This window comes from Propithecus coquereli, unplaced genomic scaffold (assembly GCF_000956105.1).
Source record: "Propithecus coquereli isolate 6110/MARCELLA unplaced genomic scaffold, Pcoq_1.0 Scaffold199, whole genome shotgun sequence".
NCBI classification, from domain to species: domain Eukaryota; kingdom Metazoa; phylum Chordata; class Mammalia; order Primates; family Indriidae; genus Propithecus; species Propithecus coquereli.
The window spans coordinates 2,811,281-2,828,635 of record NW_012144855.1 but is presented as its reverse complement, the minus strand read 5'-3'; the positions used below and the strand labels follow the sequence as shown (position 1 = coordinate 2,828,635).

The 17,355-nt window shown below is 37.0% G+C and overlaps 1 protein-coding gene across 1 annotated transcript in view; it reads right to left on the bottom strand.

Annotated features, from left to right (window-relative positions):
• Positions 1 to 14,272: 14,272 nt before the first annotated feature.
• Positions 14,273 to 17,355, bottom strand: part of DBF4 (DBF4 zinc finger) — a 29,023-nt gene continuing 25,940 nt past the window's right edge. Inside the window, exons 11-12 of the mRNA XM_012643501.1 lie at positions 17,208 to 17,332; positions 14,273 to 15,257 (exon numbers count right to left, since the gene is read on the bottom strand). Of these exons, the coding sequence (XP_012498955.1) occupies positions 14,273 to 15,257; positions 17,208 to 17,332 (1,110 nt within the window). The remainder of the gene's footprint in view (positions 15,258 to 17,207; positions 17,333 to 17,355) is intronic.

Sequence of the window (17,355 nt, the reverse complement as noted above, 5' to 3'; positions counted from 1 at the left end):
GTGAATGCCTAGGACATTACTGTACACTTAGGCTACACTAAATTTATTTTTAAAATTAAGCAGTTGTGCTACAGAATTACTACAGCTATGCCATCATGAGGACATAGGCATGTTTCAGCTTCTTATAATTTTATGAACCACATATAATTGTATATGTGGTTTGTCATTGATGGAAAAGTCATCATGGGGCACATGACCATATTTCTATACAATTAATTAAACTAGAAATCAGTAACAGAAAGATAGCAGGGGCCGGGCACGGTGGCTCATGCCTGTAATCCTAGCTCTCTGGGAGGCCGAGGCGGGTGGATTGTTTGAGCTCAGGGGTTCGAAACCAGCCTGAGCAAGAGCGAGACCCCGTCTCTACTAAAAATACAAAGAAATTAATCGGACAACTAAAAATATATAGAAAAAATTAGCCAGGCATGGTGGCACTTGCCTGTAGTCCTAGCTACTCGGGAGGCTGAGGCAGAAGGATCGCTTGAGCCCAGGAGTCTGAGTTTGAGGTTGCTGTGAGCTAGGCTGACGCCATGGCACTCTAGCCGGGGCAACACAGTGAGACTCTGTCCCAAAAAAAAAAAAGAAAAGACAGCTGGAAAATCTAAAAAATACTTGGAGATCAAACAACGTATTTCTAATTAACATGAGTCAAAGAAGAAACCCTATGAGAAATTTTAAAATATTTTGAACTAAACGAAAACAAAAATACAACTTAACAGAATTTTAGGGATGTAGTGAAAATAGTGCTTACAGGGAAATGTATAGCATTGAATGCATATATTAGAAAACAAGAAATATTTAAAATCAATAATATGTGTTTACCTTAAGAAACTAGAAAAAGAAGAGCAAATTAAATCCAAAGTAAGCAATAAAATTTTTTTTAAGTTACAGCAGAAATCAATGAAATTGAAAACAGGAAATCAACAGAGAAAATCAACAAAACCAAAAACTGGTTTTGGGAAAAGATCAATAAAATTGATAAACCTCTAGCCAAGCTAACTACAAAAAAATCGAGCAGACACAAATTATTAATACTAGAAATGAAAGAGGCACTATCAGTACTGATCCCATTGACATTAAAAGAATAATAAAGGAATATTATAAACAATATTATGCCCCCAAATTTGATAACCTAGATGAAATGGAACAATTCCTTGAAATACACACAATACCAAAGTTCACACAAGGAGAAATAGATCACCTAAATAGACCTATTCATATTAAAGAAATTGAATCAATAATTAATGACCTTTCAAAACAGAAAAGCCCAGGCCCAGGTGGGTTTACTGGTGAATACTACCAAATTTTTAAGGAAGAATTTAATATACCAGATTCTCTACAATCTCTTCAACAAAATAAAAGCAGAGGGAACACATCCTAACTCATTCTACGAGACCAGCATTACCCTAACACCAAAAGCAGACATTATAAGAAAGGAAAACTACAGATCAATATCTTTCATGAACATAGATGCAAAAAATCTTTAATAAAATACTAGCAACTATATCCAACAATATAAGAAAAGAATTATTCACCTTGACAAAGTGAGATTTAGTCTAGGTTTGTAAAGCTGGTTCGATATTTAAAAATTCTTTCATATAATTCATCACATCAACAGGCTGAAAAGAAAAATAATATCGTATTAATAGATACAGAAAAAGTATTTGACAAGATTCAACAACTATTAATGATAAAAGCTCTCAGCAAACTAGAAATAAAGAGGAACTTCCTCAATTTGAAAAAGACCATCTGCCAAATGCCTACAGCTAACCCCATACTTAATGGAGAAAAGCTAGATGATTGTCTGCTGAGATCAGGAACAAGTCAAGGATGTCCACTTGTATTCTCCTGTTCAAGACTGTAAGAAAACATAGTCTTTTCAGCAAATGGTTCTGGAGTAAGAGGACAACCACATACAAAGAAATTAATCTACCTCAACTAGACTAGACCTTATACATTATGCCTTCCACAAAAATTATCTCAAAATGAATCATGGACCTAAGTGTAAAACATAAAACTATAAAATTCCTAGAAGATAATATAGAGGAAATGTAGGCAGCCTTGGGTTTGGTGGTGACTTTTTAGATATGACATCAAGAGCATAATCCATGAAATAAAAAATTGATAAGCTTGACTTCATTAAAATTAAAAACTTCTGCTGGGCACGTGGCTCAAGCCTATAATCCTAACACTTTGGGAGGCTGAGGTGGGAGGATTGCTTGAGGCCAGGAGTTCAAGACCAGCCTGAGCAACATAGCAAAATCTTATCTCTACAAAAAATGAAAAAATTAGCCAGTTGTGGTGGCGTGTACCTGTAGTCAGCTACCCAGGATGCTGAGGTGGGAGGAACGTTTGAGCCCAGGAGTTCAAGGCTGCAGTGAGGTATGATCATGCCATTGCACTCCACCCTGGGTGACAAAGTGAGGCTGTCTCAAAAAACAAAACAAAACTTCCACTGTGTGAAAGACATTGTTAAAAGAATGAAAAGACAAGCCCCCGACTGGGAGAAAACATTTGCAAAACACATCTGAGAAAGGAGTGGTATCCAAAATATACAAAGAACTCTTAAAAGTCAACAATAAGAAAGCAAACAACTCAATTAAAAAATGGGCAAAAGAGCTGAACAGATACCTGACCAAAGAAGATATACAGATGACAAATAAGCATATGAAAAGATGCTCAACATCATATGTCATTAGAGAATGCAAATTAAAACAACAATGTGATTCCACTACGCACTTACTAGAGTGGCTAAAATCTAAAACACTGACAGCACCAAATTGGGGTGATGATGTGAAGCAACAGGAACTCCAGCTTACGGCTAGTGGGAGTGTAAAATGATACAATCACTTTGGAAGATAGTTGGGCAGTTTCTTACAAAATTAAACATATTGTTACCATATATGATCCACAATCATGCTTCCTGGTAATTACCCAAATGAGGCAGAAACTTACGTCCGCACAGAAACCTACATCATAGGTTTAGATCTTTCTTATTTTCTCATGTAAGCATATAATGCTATAAATTTCCTTCAAATTTTCTTTAGCTAGATCTCACCAAAAAAAAATTTTTTCGAGACAAGGTCTTGCTCTGTTGCCCAGGCTAGAGTGCAGTGGCATCATTATAGCTCACTGCAACCTCAGCCTCCTGGGCTCAAGCGATCATCCTGTCTCAGCCTCTCAAGTAGCTGGCAGTACGGGCACATGCCACCATGCCTGGCTAATTTTTCAAAAAAAAAAAAAAAAATTTGTAACAGCTTCTCACTACATTGCTTAGGCTGGTCTCGAACTCCTGGCCTCAAGTGATCCTCCTCCCTAGGCCTCCCAATGTGCTAGGATTATAGGCATGAGCCACCACACCCAGCCTCACACATTTTGATATGTATTTTCATTTTCATTGACTGCAAATGAGTTTTAATTTTTCCTTGAGATAATGTCTTCGACTCATGTTAGTTAGAAGTATATCATTTTATTTATAAATATCTGGGGTCTTTCTAGATATCTGTTACTTGTTTCTAGGTTAATTTCATTGTCTGAGAATATATTTTGTATGATTTCTATTCTTTTAAGATGTTTAAACTTCCTTTATGACTCGGAATATGGTCTTTTTTTCGTGCTTTTTTTTTTTTTTTTTTTTGAGACAGAGTCTCACTGTGTTGCCCGGGCTAGAGCGCCGTGGCGTCAGCGTAGCTCACAGCAACCTCAAACTCCTGGGCTCAAGCGATCCTCCTGCCTCAGCCTCCCGAGTAGCTGGGACTACAGGCATGCACCACCATGCCCGGGTGAATTTTTTCTATATATTTTTAGTTGTCCAATTAATTTCTTTGTATTTTTAGTAGAGACGGGGGTCTCGCTCTTCTTGCTCAGGCTGGTCTCGAACTCCTGAGCTCAAACAATCTGCCCGCCTCGGCCTCCCAGAGTGCTGGGATTATAGGCGTGAGCCACCGCGCCCGGCCTTTTTTCCGTGCTTGATCAAGAGTATCTGTACACAAGATTAGCTAAAGGAGAGTTTCTTAGTTGGGAGGACTCTACTGAAACACAGGATTTAACACCCTGACAAGAAGCCCAGGATATAGTGTGAACTTGCTGATGGTATGGCTTTTGGAAGTATATAGGAATTGATGACTCATACTAAGTAAAATAAAATTGCCATAATTTCCATGGTAGATGGTGGAGAAAGAGTACTGGACGTACTTGAGTGAATGTACTACTATATTAAGACCAGAAAACCCATCAGGTTATTATATTCTATGGGAAGTTCCTGGTGATATGCCATTTACCTAGGCCATAAGGAATGCCTTAAAAGGAAGGGTAACAATATTACTAAAATACACCGTGGTGGCCTTCCTCTGTGTGCCAGGGCCAGTGGTGGATAAGGCCATTGTAGAACTAGGCTCACTACTAGCAGTGGGGTTGGTAAAACCTGAAACAATAAAGGCCAGATGATGCCATTCAACCATCAGAAGCCAGGTGGACATAACTATCATAAGTGGTAATGTTGACAAGGCAGCCAGGTGCTGCCTGATCCTCGGAGTTACGGACTTAGTTCATGGAACACAGCACCTTTAAGAGCAAAATGGATAGAGAATCACTCAATATGTACCATTAATATAAATCAGCCTCAGAAGGCTAAGGGAAGTTATTCCAGTAAAAAGTCATGATTTCTTGTTCTTTTTCTAGACTTAAGTCAGTTTTTCAATGCTGAAACCATTGACTGGGGAAGAGGCCATGTACCCAAGAGAAAGACCCTACACACATTTCAACTACACGTGGTAATTATTCCCTAGTTACTTGGGTAACTGTGCACCAAAGAAAGGGGAATACTTAAATATTTGTTGGCCATGGGGTCTGAATTGACATTGATACCTGGGACTCAAAGCACCTATCTATGGTGGAGGCAATATGGGAGCCACATAATAAATGGAGTCTTGCTAAGGTTTGGTTCACAGTGAGTTAACTGTGTCATTTGCTTAGTCCCTGAATGTATTATTAGAAGAGAAATACATAGGACTTCATATACTTCCTCATACTGTGTCCCTGGTCTCTAGGGTAAAAACTATTACTAATATATTGGAAAAGACCAAGTGGGAACCTTTGAAACTGCCCCTACCCCTCAGCTAAAATAATAAATCAAAACAATATCTTAACCTGGGGTGAAGATCCTGGCGGTGGTGATGATGATGGAGGAAATTAGTGCCACTTTTAAATATCTAGAAGATACAGGGATGGTTGATTCCCGTTATATTCATACGGATCATAAAAATTGACAGAAGACTACCACAAATGGCACTAAATAGTAGCCTCAATTTCAGTTTTAGTGCCAGATGTTTATACTTTTTCTTTTCTTTTTTTTTTTTTTTTGAGATAGGGTCTGGCTCTGTTGTTGCCAGGGCTAGAGTGCAGTGGCATCATCACAGTTCACAACAACCTCAAACTCCTGGGCTCAAGAGATCCTCCTGCTTCAGCCTCCTGAGAAGCTGGGACTACAGGTGTGCACCACCATGCCTGGCTAATTTTTCTGTTTTTTATAGAGACTGGGGTCTGTCTCACTACTTTCCTCAGGCTGGCCTCCAACTCCTGGCCTCAGATGATCCTTCTGCTTTAGCCTCCCAAAGTGCTAGCATTACAGGTGTGAGCCATGAAGCTGGGCCTGGATGTGGTATATTTTCTACTGTAAATGAACATGGCCTCAGGTGCATGGTATGCAGCCACTGATTGGACAGATGCATAATTTCCCATCCCTATCAGAAAAAAAAAGTATCAGAAACAATTTGTATTCACAGGGAAAAGATTGCAATATATGTTTATAGTCTTACTCCAGGGCTGTTCACACTTTTTTGTCCTTTGTTATAATCTGAAGAGATTTGGACAATCTGGATGCCATGGAGAATATCACATTAATCTTTTATATTGATAACATCACATTTATCAAATCAAATGAGCAAGAAGTTGCTAGCCCATTGGGAACTTTGATAAGACACATTTTCTCCACAGGTTGAGATTTTCAGGGACCTGTAACATCAGTAACATTTTTAGAGTCCAGTGGTCTGGGGCATGCCAGGACATCACATCCAAAGTAAAGGACAAATCATTGCATACTTAACCTCCCAAATGTGAAGGGAGGCCCACTAGGCCTCCTCATGTTCTGAAGGTAATAAATTCCAACTGGGAATGCTGCTTCAACCCAGTGGCAGGAAAGGCTTCCAGCTGTGAGTGGAGCCCCAAAGCAGAAAGGGCTCTGCAGCCATATGACAAGGCAGGTTCAAATGTTCTGGAGGTTCAGTGGTAGGAAATAGTGCTGTGAAGAATTTAGGGCAAGCCCTCCACCCCCAATAAAGAAATCACAGGACAGACCCTGGGGATTTTAGAGTAAGTCCAGACCATTCTTACTGGAGAGTCATGCATTTTTTTGAAAACCAGAAATACTTTGTTGTGTGAGATAATGATGATGTATGAGAGATGGAACACCCAACCATGGGGCAAATCGTATCATGTGGTCACAACTACCAATCATGAGCTGGGATTTTATAAGACCTACCAAGTTATAGCACTGGACGGATGTAGCAATAATCCATTGTAAGATGTAATTGGTTTATTTGGGATTGAGCAAGAGGAAGACCAGACCAGAGGGCTAAAGGAAGTTGCATAAGCAGGCAGCTAAGACTCCCATGTCATACATAGCTCTTGTATCAGTGCCTCTCCTTTAGGTCACACCTACAGATGTGGCCATCCTTTAAGACCAGCTGAAAAAAGAGGAAAAACTCAAACTTGGTCCATGGATGAGTTGCTTTGTTGGGTGCAAGATGAAAATATTAATAGATGGCAACTCCCACGTGGCTCTACTCTGGTAGCATTGAAAGCCAGTCACAAGGAAAAATATTCCCAATGGGCAGAGTTTCAAGTGGTGTACCTGGTCATCCCCTTTGTATGGAAAGAAAAGTAGCCTGAGTTTAGAATATATGTACATTCATGGAGAGTGAGAAATAACTTGACACTGGCTATTAAGAAGCCTGGAAAGAGAAAGACTGGAAGACTGAATACCAAGAGTAGAGGTATGTGGCATATATGGGAGTACACATGAAGTGTGAGCATCTTCATATTGCATGTTAATGCCACCATGTTCACACGAGCATATATGAGCAAAATGGCCATGGTAGGCAGGATGAAAGCTATTTATGGGCTTGATAGCATAGGCTCGTATTCACCAAAGCTGATCTAGTGTTTCTCTCACTGCCAAATGTCCAACCTGCAAGAGATCAAAGCTGACTTCCTGATATGGCACAATCTCTCTTGGAGGCCAACTAGGCATGTTGTGGCAAGTTGTTTATACTGGGCACAGGAATAGACATGCCAGGTATGAGGTTTTTTTTCCCCCCACACCATCACTTTTCGAGGGCTTACACAGGGTTTCTTTGGCGTGACATCATATATAACTTTGGTTAGACCAGGGGATTGACTTTACAGCAAAGGGGATATGGTAGTGGGCCCATGATCCTGCAATCCACAGGTTTTATCACACATTGAATGAACAAGAGGCTGCCTGAATGATAGAGGATTGGAATGGCCTACGTAGAATCAGCTTGGAGGTGGTATTTTTGAGAATAGAGCATCATCTAGGATGCAGTATACAGTTTGGGTTCAAGACGTTTTTATGGTGCTATGCCGCCCATAAATGAATATATAGGTCTTGAAACCAATGGGTGGAAACAGGAGTGGCCCTACTTGACATCGCTTTTGTGACTTTCTTGGATTTATGTTTCCTATCGAGCAACTGCTGTTGAATTATAAGCTGCAAATACCACATGGCCATTTTGGGTTCCTTGTGCCTAGAAACCAATAAGCAAAGAGTCACTAATGGAGGTAATTGACCTTGCTCCCTCTTCAATAACTTATTGCCCCAGCTGCTGGAAGTACTGACAGTAGACTGCTTTCAACTTCAACTATCGGCTCCTTCAGGGATTGTCTCAGCTGAGGAACCTCATCACCCATAGTCATGCCCCTTCCTGGAGCGGGCCCACATTCAATGTCTTACCAGTCATCTTCATTTAGCAACTCTGAAAAGCTCCCTGTGGGGTCAACTAATATCCATAGGCACTCCTTGGAAAACATCCTGCATACCAAATTTCATCTCCGAGTTTGCTTCCTGTGGCAACGCAACCTGTAATGAGTTACCCTGAGGCCCTCATGGTACAGACTTTTTACAGACTTTTGTAACTGTCAATTTCAATTTTTATACTGGTTGAGGGTGCTAGAACAGTGTAAGGTAAGATTTTATATGATTACTATTAGGGGTGCCTAATGTGATCTTTGCAAACTTCAGAAGAGTTTTTTTTGGGGGGGAAACAAAAAAACAAACATAAAACCAGTCAATTTTTCATCTCTTCAAGTTAAAAATGTTAACAGTATTAGCCAGGCATGGTGGTACATGCCTGTAGTCCCAGCTACTCAGGAGGCTGAGGCAGGAGGGTCACTTGAGCCCAGTTCAAGGCTGTAGTGAGCTATGATCACACCACTGCACTCCAGCCTGGACAACAGAGACACTGTCTCTTTAAAAAAGAAAAAAAAAAATTAACAGCGAGGAAATAAACTGCTTTTGTAATGGTCATGATACAGTGAGAGCATTTTGAAAATGGGTATTTGGAAATGTTTCCATTGTTGTGAGATTATCACTGAAAATATATGTCACTGTAAGAACCCTCATACTTGTAAATGGAATTTTCTATCTTGTTTAAAAATCTTCCAAAAGACTTTTTTGCTTAAAAAAATGAATAGATCACCTTCTAACTAATTGAAAATGGATTAATATTAGGGATAGAGAAACTAAATTTCAATAAAAATTTATCATTCTTAGAGAACGAGACTGAAAAATTATGATTTAGCAAAAAGAGGTAACAATGCAATTCTTCCTTTAGGATCTAGGTATTTATATGCTTTTGTTTAGCTATGACAAACATAAAAACCAAGTACTGAGATAACTGAATTTAATCACAAAATTTTTTAAAATGAGAAAGCATAAAGGCTTAGCCATCTACTTTATCTAGTTCTTTTATTCATTTTAAATTTTTTTAAAAATATTATATATATATATATAGAGAGAGAGAGAGAGAGAGAGAGAGAGAGTGTGAGTCTCTTTTGCCCAGGCTGGAGTGTAATGGCCCTAACCTCAAATTCCTGGGCTTGAGTGATCCTCTTGGGTCAGCCTCCCAAGTAGCTAGGAAGATGAGTATGCATCACCATGCTTGGCTAATTTTTTTTTTTTTTTTTTTGAGAGAAGAGTCTTGCTCTGTTGCCTCCTGACTAGCTGGGATTACAGGTGTGTGCCACCACGCCCAGCTAATTTTTCTATTTTTTGTAGAGACAGGCACTTGCTCAGATTGGTCACCAACTCCTGGCCTCAAGCGATCCCCCTGTCTTGGTCTCCTAAAATGCCGGGATTACAGGTGTGAGCCACTGTGCCCAGTCATGTAAAATATTTAAATAGCGTATTTTTGTTGAGAGCAAAAAGGTATTGATATCATTAGTAAAATAAGACATTTAAATATTGTATGGGCTTAAAATTTTTTATGTATATGTGCATTTAAATTTTATTTAATAGAGTAGCATATGTATATCATACAACACACACATATACTTACCTATTCCCAATGATCATTTAAGCATTTAACTTGAGATTTGAGGAAGTCAGAAGTATTGAAGTCAACTGAATTTATGCTATAGTACAAAAGCTAAATACAACTTACTCTACATTTAAGCATGACCAAGTAAAATAAATTACAAATAACATCCAGGGACTTTGATAATTTTAACTTTCCTCCGAAGGAATTGGTGACATTCTTTGGTAGGTATGGCTATCTCTGTGTTTTAATCTGGTTCATGGTTTCTTATTATTCAAGTCTTATTATTTATTACATGCTATTTTCTACAATGTTCAAAATTGGCATACTTTTCTTGCAGAATATTACTTTTGCTGACAAATTATTTTTCCTCTTTAATTGAGGTCTTCGTATACACACACACACAATTTGGAAGGGGATTTTAAGAAGGCTACATTCCTCAAATAATGCCCATAAAATTAATGCTGATAATTAATGGTAAAAAGCTTGTTTGCAAGGGCCTAAGTTCTGCTTTTTAACCTAAGTTGTGCACAACTGCCAGTGTGCACAGGTGAACAGATGGGTATAATGCTGCTTCTCTATACAGAAAGGATAACTTCTTGGTTGGAATTTGTGAAATCATGATGCCATACTATTTGTGTAACACCATTAAACATTACCTATAAATAATATAGCTAAATAAAGGCTAAACTGCCTTTTCATTTGGCTTGTCTTTGTATTACGCCATTCCTCCTCCCTAGTCTCCGACCCCTCCACTGTAACAAATAATGTAATCACAGCACATGGCTCATGGACAATATTTGTTATACCGCAGACTTTGATACAGAGAAGTCCACAGTGGCTGTTATCTAAGGTAATTTGGGCCCAATTAATATCTTCTGAACAACCTACTGTGTGACTGGCATCATTTCACATCTTTTTTTTTTTGAGACTGTCTCACTCTTTTGCCCAGGCTAGAGTGCCGTAGCGTCAGCCTAGCTCACTGCAACCTTGTATTATGCCATTCCTCCTCCCTAGTCCCTGATCCCTCCACTATAACAAATAATGTAATCACAGCACATGGCTCATGGACGATATTTGTCATACCGCAGACTTTGATACAGAGAAGTCCACAGTGGCTGTTATCTAAGGTAATTTGGGCCCAATTAATATCTTTTGAACAACCTACTCTGTGACTGGCATCGTTTCACATCTTTTTTTTTTTTAGACAGTCTCATTGTTGCCCGGGCTAGACTGCCGTAGCTTTAGCCTAGCTCATAGCAACCTCAAACTCCTGGGCTCAAGCAATCCTTCTGCCTCAGCCTCCCGAGTAGCTGGGACTACAGGCATATGCTGCCATGCCCGGCTAATTTTTTCTATATATTTTTAGTTGTCCGATCAATTTCTTTCTATTTTTAGTAGAGACGGGGTCTCACTCTTGCTCAGACTGGTCTCGAACTCCTGAGCTCAAACTATCCACCCGCCTTGGCCTCCCAGACTGCTAGGATAACAGGCATGACACTGCACATGACCCGGTTGACATCTTTTTACTTGGCAATCTCATGGCTTAAGATACAGGTAGCCCAGTGAGTGTCTCAATAATAATAAATAATAATGTAAACTAAACAGAGCCTCACTCTGTTGCCTGGGCTAGAGTGCCGTGGCATCAGCCTAGCTCATATCAACCTCAAATTCCTAGGCTCAAGCGATCCTCTTGCCTCAGCCTCCTGAGTAGCTAGGACTACAGGCGCACTACCATGCCCAGCTAATTTTTTTCTATTTTTAATAGAAACAGGGTCTCACTCTTGCTCAAGCTGGTCTCAAACCCCTGAGCTCAAGTGATCCTCCTGCCTCAGCCTCCCAGAGCACTAGGATTACAGGTGTGAGCCACTGCAACAGGCCTAGTTTACATAATTATGCTTAAGAATCTTCCCATCTACTATAGGAGGGGGCCGATAATTCTCACATTTGACTTTATTAATGAAACAGCATTGGAATGATTTCTGATTGAAAAGTGGAACATAAAACTATCTTTGGTCTCACGATCAAAACTACATCTATAGAGATTGACAACATTTAAATGAGTAATATTTATCAATTATTTTAATAAATCTTTTAGATAGCAGAGTAGTATTAACTATACATCCATCCTGGCGACAAAGTGCTTAAAAAAAACCTCCAAATTCTCATATAATAACATATAGTAATCCTACATTTGCATAAATAAGGATTCAAGTTCAGTGGTTTTAGGTAAAAGTCTTACACCTAAAGTCCTTTCTTTTCTATCCCTCTTTTAAAGGTAAGTACATTTTGTTTTTACATTCATTTGGGTTCTCTACAAATTACAAACATTAGAATTAGAAACATCTATATATATGGTTCCATAAATTATTTTAAATATTAGACATATTAAACGATCCATGCAAAGAAGTCACTGGCTTCAAAAACATTTAAGAGATTATACTGATTTGTGTAAAATACACTTTTTGCTACAATTGCGTATTTGTCATCTTGGAAAAATAAACATTCCTTTCATTTTTGAGTCACAAAATCACATTGTCTTCCCTGTTGCTATTTCCATTAATAGCTACCCTTAGAAAAACAGAGCCAACTTTGAATGTGTTACTATCTGCTGCCCTTAGCTGAAATTTAATCAGGGTGCCTGTTTTTTTTTTCTTTCCTAACACCTTTCTCAACTTCAGTGCTTTTGGTATCACAGAATTCTGCTTATCCTTTGCTTGCTGGGGATTTCTTGTTATTCGTCTGGACTCTTTTGGCAAAGCATGTCGCTTTCTATCAAGCAAACCAAGAGTACCTTGCTGAGGAATCTTTGAAGATTCCTATTTTTGAAGATACCTTGCTACACTAAAGATTAAGTGTCCTTTTGTAAGCAAATCTGGGAACCAAACCAAAATTCATACTGTTAGAGAATTTAAAAACAAAAACAAAAAGGCACCCTCTGGGTAAACACCTCAAATGTCCCTTGACAAAAATTAGGAAAAAGTACTTCTACCTCTAGGAGGATACAGGCTCAATGCATCATCTTCTTGGCTGGGTGCCCATCTGCAGAGCACAACCTGTATAAAACTCTATGTGGTGGTCCTGCTAAAATTTGTAGAATTGCCCAAATAAACTGAAATCTAAGCATTTTTTAAAAGCCCAGTGTTCAAAATAATAGTTCAAAAATGGTGTCAAAATAAAGTTTAACAACTTTAACTACTGGAGGATTCGGATTGAGTCTTTTTTTCTCATTAAATAAAACGAAAGCAAAATGATGCCAAACAATTGTGGGGCAAAGAGTACCACAGCAAACTGTAAAGACTGTTTGAGGTTGATACCTTTTAATTATTTGAAAAACCTGGGGGAATGTAGATAATAACTAAAGGGGAAAAAAGCCTTCTACAAATAATTTTCCAAGTTTCATTAGATTTTTAGAAGGCTGTCTACAAAACTTGACACAGATTCTCATACACACACATGCCTTTTTTGTGACAAAAAGTAGTACAATAGTAGTTTACAATGGAAACACGGTTTGCATATATGCACTGTTAAGACTCTTTCAATTGATCCTACTTAAGGTACTGGTATGAACAATAGAGCTGTTAAAAAGCCAGAATTTCTCATTGACATTGTCCACATGGTCAAAATAATACATACATGAAAGGATATGAACAATCCTATATTGAGAGCTATATATGATTTCAAAAAATTAAGACTGGTAACCAAAGGTAATTTTTAGTGAAAATGTATTTATGCAATATTAAATGGCACCAATTTTTTACTGTGAAAAAATGTCATTGGTTGTAAATACCTTACTCCTATAAGAATATATTCAAAGGCAAATGCCTTATGTCCACAGATGCAAGTTGACATTTTTCTTACATTTGAATTTTCCCTTCTCCAAATTATTGTATCTACAAGAGCCAGATCAAGGCAATTCCTCATATATATTCCAAACTATATCTACAGTTTAATGCCATCCTTCCTCTTTCATCCTGCAATAGCAAATTAGGGGGTAAAGAGTCAATTTTTGAATGAAATTATTCTCAGTTATTTACAAAGGCAAATAATTAAAAATAATTAAGAATAGCAGAAAAATTATATTCCATTTGGTAGTCTGGTTAAGTTTTCCCTTCATGGCTTCTAGCTATCCCTACAGGTAATCTAACTTCAGGGATAAAATACTAAAATGGTCCAAAATGGGTCACCCTCAAGTGACAATGTTTCTGGTAATGACTTCCAGAATTCAAATATAGAAATTAACACATTTTTCCTTTCTGTTTGAAACTTAGGTTTTTAAGGGCAATAATGTTGTGTTAACATGGGAATCTATTGTAAAATGACGGTACATAACTAGAATATCCAAATTTAAAGCGCTAAATTATTGCTATTTCAAAATTTCACTTGAAATTGGTTTTCAGTGACATAAAGCAAAGAATATTATAATTCTCTGGACAATTATGAACATAGTATGTAAAATAAGACAAGTCACACGTTTATTCTGTAAGTTTTGTATAATACTCAATTCTGTAGAAAATTGCAAACATTACCTTTATTGTTAATATTTACATTTGGTTCTGTAAACAAAGTTGGCAAAAAAATCCTAAGAATTTTTATACATCTTTATAAAAATTTCAAGAATATCATCCTCGTCACTTCTTAAAAGCATACATTAAGGTCTAAAAGCCAGTAAATGTAGAAGTCGAAGGGGAAGAGAAAAGCATTGACAATAGATTATTTGAACTTTCTTCTTCCCAAATATCTAAAACATTGCATATACTACTGTTTTCGGTGTAGCTTGTAAAACCCAAAAATTCTGATTTCTCTTCACTAGTCTGAAACAAGTCCAGTAAAGACTGTACTGGTGAACTACAAATTCTGTTTTCTTCTTGTGTAATAAGAAATTCAGTTCTTTTCTTATCTAATTCAGTATTTGGTTCCAGATTTTCTTTTTTATTTCGTCCTAATAATATTTTGACTTTTCGATGGATTTTACCAGAAGGTAAACTATCCATATTCTTGATGTCACATTCATTGGGTTCCTCAGGAGGACTATGGGATGGAGTCTTTGCCTGAATTGTTAGGTGTTCTTGTGAACTGTTTGTTATCAGACCAGAATCATGACCAAATATTGAATGAAGGTCCTTTCCCTTCAGATCCTTTGCTGGAAAAAGCATAGTATCTGACTGTTGGTTTAGTTGCGATGCACTATTATCCATGTTGAAATTAGGAACATGTATAGATGTCTGTCGACTATAAGGACAGGCATCTACTCTTAGTTCTTCCAAGTCATTTTCATTTACAATTAATTTATGTTCCGAAATGTCAAGATTCCATTCCTGTTTATTTTTATATGAAGGTAGCTGTGTAAAATTCTGTTTTATGTCACTTTCAACTGGATCTAACATGGAACATTTATTCGCTGTTTTCTCATTTGCTCCTCTCAGTTCATTTAAAGGGTAGGGGATGGAATCTGAAATAAACATAAGCTTTTGTCCAGGATCCCGGATCTCTTTACACAGAAAATTCTGCTCCATCACCTGTACAGTATTTTCCCTGAAGTCCTTCTGAGAAATATATTGCAATTCTAGTTTTCCTTTTGGTTCAGTCTTTCTCAGGACATTTGCAGAAATGGGAAAAAATGATCCAACACTGTATTTTACTCTTTATAGGAAAAAAAATTAAAATAATTGCTATCAAAACAAATTGCTTAGTTAGATTATTAAATTAGTAAAAACATCTTTTAAACTCTTTAAGAAACCTATTTAACTTAGAAATACAGGAATCTTAACATTTTGTGAAATTTACTTTAGATGTTTTTAAAGTAGTAAAATTTTACAGATATAGCTGAAAACTCCAGTGTACCTCTCTTCTCATCCACATTCTTTTCTTCCCTCCCAGAGATAACCAATATCCTGAATTTGGTGTTTAAAACTAGTTTAATCAAGTAAAGCAAAGGAAGATGATAGTAAAGGGATTGGGGCCCTCCACTAATTTTGTTTTCATTATCCTGAAAAATTTCATTAACTTTTGTTCTTTGATTTACACTAATGCACACCTTACTCTTCATTTTACTTAGCATGTGAAGAATGAGTATTTATTTATTGGGAAACCTAAGGCAGAAATACACACTTATTTCTTACTTGTATTCAAGGATAAAATATTTAATATCAAAGTAAGCTAGAATTTAGTATCTTTATACTTTTAAAGGTGACAAAATAGTAATCCTTAAGTTTCACATGCATATTTGACCTAAATTCTTCATGGAGTACCCTGATATCCTTGAGATGCCAGTTTGTATTATACAATCTCAAATTATATACAAATCTATGAATATTAACAGCTCACCAATTACGTTTTATGTTATACATGTCACAGACCCTGTAAGTCTGAGAAATATATAATTTTGCCTTTCCCTTTAACCAGAATGGTTCCTCTCATATTTATTTTCTTCATACCTTTACTTATGATTCCCTCTGAATAAATGGGTGATAAAAGATGTTGTCCAACATGGCTCTCTTAAGTCCAGAGTTGTTTAGGAGACTTGCCCACAGAGGTAAAAATAGCACAGATAAAAATAAGATAATTAAGGAATAACCAGCTAATAAATATAATTACTAGTTCAGAATTTTGCTGCAGACTGGGATTTTAGCGAGTTATAAATTCTTATAGTAGCCCGCACAGCTTTAATAGTTGGAAATATGCCTCCTCTTCAAATGCCATTTTATTAAATCAGCCACGAAACCATTCTGAATGTTACAGAAATACAGGATTTAAGAAATGTTCTACCTAGGTAAGAGTCAAAAAACTTTCTAGTTAATTTTCAGAAGGTATACACCTTAGTATCACATCTAATCTGCCTCATGCCTTAAGATTAGTCTAAAAATAATGACTGAATAACCTATTGAGTTACCACCAACTCTACGGTATATCCACATGAAAACATTTCTTTGAATTTTAGATTTATGAGAATAATCTAATCGGGACAATTTCTGCCGATGTGCAGTTATTATACAGCATTGTATTCACACTCAAAAGTCCTTTCAGTACCTTTAGTAAATATTCTCAGCTAGTAAGGTTTAGGCAGAAATATTTAGTGAAAGTATAAAGAAAATTTAATAAAGGCAAGTGTAGGAAGGTTTCTTAAAACTTCTTAAGATTAACTAAAAGTTGTGTAAACCTTTTTAGTCTGAGTAGATGATATGGTTCTAGACCAGAGGTTGACAAACTATACAGCCTGTGGACAAAAAAATCTAGTCTTGTCTATTTTTCTAAATACAGTTCATTGGAACACAGCCACACCCACTGTACAATAGCAAAGCTGAGTAGTTGCAACAGAGAGCTTATGGCTCACAAAACCTAAAATATTAACTAACTGGCTCTTTACAGAAAAAGTCTGCCAACTCCTTCTAAACTATAGTATCAAGACAGGAGAAGACTAAAAGTAATCTAAGGTAAGCACTTTTGATAGTGAGAAAAGAGGAAAGAAGAAGTTATTAGTTCTTAACCATATTTACATCCTAAAAATATATATTCCTTCTAAGAACAGGCAAACTTTGGATTTATTTTGAGTTTAATATTCTAGTAGAATTTGAAATTAGGCTGAAAAATTACCTCTTTTTTTTAGGTGTGTCCCTTTCATATTCCATAAAGTCAAAAACTAACTTAGATACAATGTCATCAACAACTTCATACTGGTTACTCTGTGCAAAGTTTCTGTGTTGCTCACTTAGAAGGTGCTAAAACAAAATAAAAAAGCTTA